The sequence below is a fragment of the Nansenia antarctica genome (assembly GCF_963989245.1).
Source record: "Nansenia antarctica genome assembly, chromosome: 20".
Taxonomy (NCBI): domain Eukaryota; kingdom Metazoa; phylum Chordata; class Actinopteri; order Argentiniformes; family Microstomatidae; genus Nansenia; species Nansenia antarctica.
This window is the reverse complement of record NC_137693.1, coordinates 7,103,926-7,107,742: the sequence shown is the minus strand read 5'-3', so window position 1 is coordinate 7,107,742 and position 3,817 is coordinate 7,103,926. Positions and strand designations below refer to the sequence as shown.

The window sequence follows — 3,817 nt, the reverse complement described above, 5'->3', positions numbered from 1 at the left end:
TTATAGTATATTTTCCAGTAATTAACATTACTGTGTTCCTCTCCTTCTCTTAGCTCCAAGTCTGATGGCCCTGCGAAAGCGTCCAGGTGATCCCACATTGACTCTGGGCTCTCAGAGGTTGGTAGAGGGGCGGGGTGTAGGGTCGTCGCAGAGCGAGGGGTGCAGCCTGTATTCGTCCCGGCCTCCTCGTCCACACGCACGCCAGTCTCGCAGCCATTCCATTGGCCAGCTGGAGTTTCTGCCTATGCCCACTCTTTCCTCCTCCCTCTCCCATCCTTCCATCTCCCCGACCTCCCCCCCTTCTTTCTCGTTGTCTCCCCCTTCCTCCTCCTTTTCCACTGAAGGCACTCGTATCAACCCTCTTTTTTTCCGCTCCTCCTCCAATTTCCACTCTCTGGAGACGGTGTCTGGCCTCCCTCCCACAGGGGGCGCTACAGCCAAGACACAACGCTCTCGCTCCGGCAGCTTCGGGTACCTCTTCCTCTGCAAGCACACACTGATACTAGACATAATCAGCACACCTAAACACATAGAGGCATACATCCATACATAGACTCAAACATACGTGACCCCTGGATACAGTCCTACAGACACATACACACTCTGCATGTGCACGGTGACACATGGGCCGGTTTCACAGACAAGGCTTAAGCCTAGTCCTGGACTAAATCACACTTTCAATGTAAAATCTCCATTGAAGATGCTTTTTAGTCCAGGATTAGGCTTAAGCCTTGTCTGTGAAACCGGCCCATGGTGTTGTAAATCCTATTTTCTGCTTCTTTTGCTGTACTTCTTACTTCTGTAGTTCTTTTCTGTAATCTCTTTTCTCTGATAGAATCTCAGTCTGTTATTTTCCACCCACTCCCCACCTACTTTTCTCAACCCTCTCTGCCCTTCCCTCCTTTTACGTCCAGGCTAACTGCAAAGATAGAGGCTAACTGAGAAGATCCTGAAAGGATTTGAATCAAATATTTGTTTCATAAAGAAAACATCTTTACCATGTATGTTTTAGTGATAACCTGAATATTGTGACTTGTCCAGCTGCCCATATCCAAGTGATATTGTTACTTGAACTTTCACTCTCTCTCCCCCTCCCTCCCTCCCTCCCTCCCTCTCTCTCTCTCTCTCTCTCTCTCTCTCTCTCTCTCTCTCTCTCTCTCTCTCTCTCTCTCTCTCTCTCTCCCCCCCTTAGGGATCTGAACCGGTCGGACTCAGAAACCTCCATCCCTCTGTCCCAGAGCGAAACCCAGCGGGTGTACGGCTCCAAGGCTTTCCTCCCATCTAAGCCCCTCCCCCAGCACGGCCCCAGCTCCAACGGGGGCAGGCCACGTGTCACCGCGTACGACGGCCCCTTAATGATGTCAAGCGGCCTGGAGAAGAGCTCCAGCCTCGGGGAGCTCCGCGGAAGTCCCGGCCTCACCCCCTCTTACTCGACCCAATCCCTGTCCCCCTCCTCTTTCGACCCTAGCACCACAAGCTCTTCGGGGTCAGGTGCGGGGGGCACACACCACCGGACCCCCCACCTGTCAGCCAAGAAGAGCTCCCTAGAGGAAGACGGCTGCTCTACGGGAGAGGACACCGACTCGACCAGCGGACGGAAGAAACACACCTTCAGGATCTTCAAGAAGAAGAAGAGCTTTCTATAGCTGCGTTTTAGGGACTAAAAAAGAAGAGACGAGCAGCGTATGGTACTGTAGTTCAACAGCACGGACCCTATTCTCTCTGCCAAGCTTCCCGCTTCATCTGTCGGCTTTGAAGGAGGTGTCTGTCTCCCCATTGTCTTATGACAGATACCACAACTCCGTCCACCACAATGATCTGTCTGATCAGCGCGCAAATACCTGACGTAAGACAATGGGTGTCTCCCTGGACATAGCTCAAGTTCAACCAGACAGACCGTTCTTCCCCTTTCTGATAAAGCTTTTTCTTTCTTTTTCTACAGAATGTGATGCTGTAGCTCCACATAACTGAACTGAAAAAAAAGCTTCAAATGTCACTGCAGCAATTCACAACGATAAATACAGTAAAGTGGTGTCTAGTGTTTAGAAAGCACTTGTTAAGCATTTTTTTACATTTCTACATTTTCTAAGTTGTTTACAATCATGCCAAATTGGCTGGCACACATGTTGAGTTTAAGAAGGTTTAAGAGTTTCTTTATTTTTTTCTACAGTACATTTTATTTCTTCTGTACATGGTACTGTTTCATGGTTGCTGTGGGATCAGATAATTTAAATATATATAGATTCAATATATATTAGATATTTATGGAATTTATTGATGATTATTTAATGTGGGCTGGGTAAGGGTTGGACTAATGGTAGCCTATATCTTGAACCCAAAAAAAATCTTCCAAATAATGTATATACTGTAACTGATTTTACCTGGTTTATTTACACCTGCAGATGAAACATAGAAATGATACTGGTTTGTATCATAGACCTTTATTCACTCTGAATGCAACCACTCACACACACACACACACACACACACACACACACACACACACACACACACTACGTCTATGTAAGGATCTATTTCACTCAGTGGGTTTGATATTATCCCCCCCATATAGTGTGTTTCTAGGGTTAGTGTGTGTGTGTGTGTGTGTGTGTGTGTGCGTGTGCGTGTGCGTGTGCGTGTGCGTGTGCGTGTGTGTGTGTGTGTGTGTGTGTGTTAGGGCATGAGTCTAATGTTCATATGGAAGACAAAGGTGTGAGTGTGTAAGTGTGCATCCGTGTGTGAGTGTGTCTCTGTGTGTGTGTGGCACAAATTGTCTTACTCTGTGTGTCGTTGCTTTCCCTCCCAGCAGTGTTTTGGAGGCTGGATATGCTGATTCTATCTACAAAAGTAAACCAGTCTGTTTAAACAAAAGTGTTTGTTCTTTTAATTAGTTCATTCTCACTATCAAGGCAGTTTGTTTGCCTTTTGTAACGCAACTCGAAAATGGTTTAAGGTCTGTGCATGTCACACGTCAGGTTCACACTCACAGTCAATATCCTGAATATCCTGTCTTACCTCCTTCCACCTAGCTGAGTCGTCGAAACGCCATAACGTTATGTCATCGTCATAACGACAGATAACATCAATATCAACTGTTTAATATCTTGTCTGTACCTCTGGGCTGTGTCACCATAACGACAGAGATAGCATTTCCTTCTTGTGACTAGTAGTTCACATATAAAAACTCTTTTGTGTGTTGGTTCTGAAGTCCTGTGACTTACATGGCAGCCCTGTATTAATACTGTGATCCTTCACAGGGAAAACAAATGCTTTGCTAACCCTGACACTGCCCCAAGGACGTTCTTCTCATAAGAGTACAGTGTGTAGCAGAGACACAAGTGGTCTCATTTAGACCTGACATGACATCAGAGGGGTAGTGGTGGTCTAGTGGATAGTGAGTTGGACTTGTGATCGGAAGGTTGTGAGTTCAAATCCCGCCTGAAGCCACACCACTACTAGTGTGCCCTTGGGTAAGGCACTTAGCCCTCAGTTACTCCAGGGGGAATGTCCCTGTAATTCGTAATTGTAAGTCGCTTTGGATAAAAGCGTCTGCTAAATGGCAAAATTATTAAATTATTACATGACATCAGAGCATGTGCAAGGAAACCCCCTAGTGGATGCTCAGTCATAAGGACAGGTTTTATGACATGAATCAAATAATGAACAATAATAATAATAATTATTTTAAAATCGTAATTCTTCTTCTTCTAGCATTATGACTGCCAATGGCCCCTGGCCCGAGCATAGTTCACTTTTTCTTGCTATGACTCATGGATAGTAGATTCACTTACTTCTTACTGCGTCGCTTTGGATAAGG

At 45.9% G+C, this 3,817-nt stretch overlaps 1 protein-coding gene across 1 annotated transcript in view; it reads left to right on the top strand.

Annotated features, from left to right (window-relative positions):
- LOC308174645 (stromal interaction molecule 1-like) overlaps positions 1 to 1,887 on the top strand; it is a 28,965-nt gene extending 27,078 nt beyond the window's left edge. The window contains exons 13-14 of the mRNA XM_080549748.1: positions 54 to 117; positions 1,193 to 1,887. Of these exons, the coding sequence (XP_080405874.1) occupies positions 54 to 117; positions 1,193 to 1,646 (518 nt within the window). The 3' untranslated portion in view covers positions 1,647 to 1,887. The remainder of the gene's footprint in view (positions 1 to 53; positions 118 to 1,192) is intronic.
- The last annotated feature ends 1,930 nt before the right edge of the window (positions 1,888 to 3,817 follow it).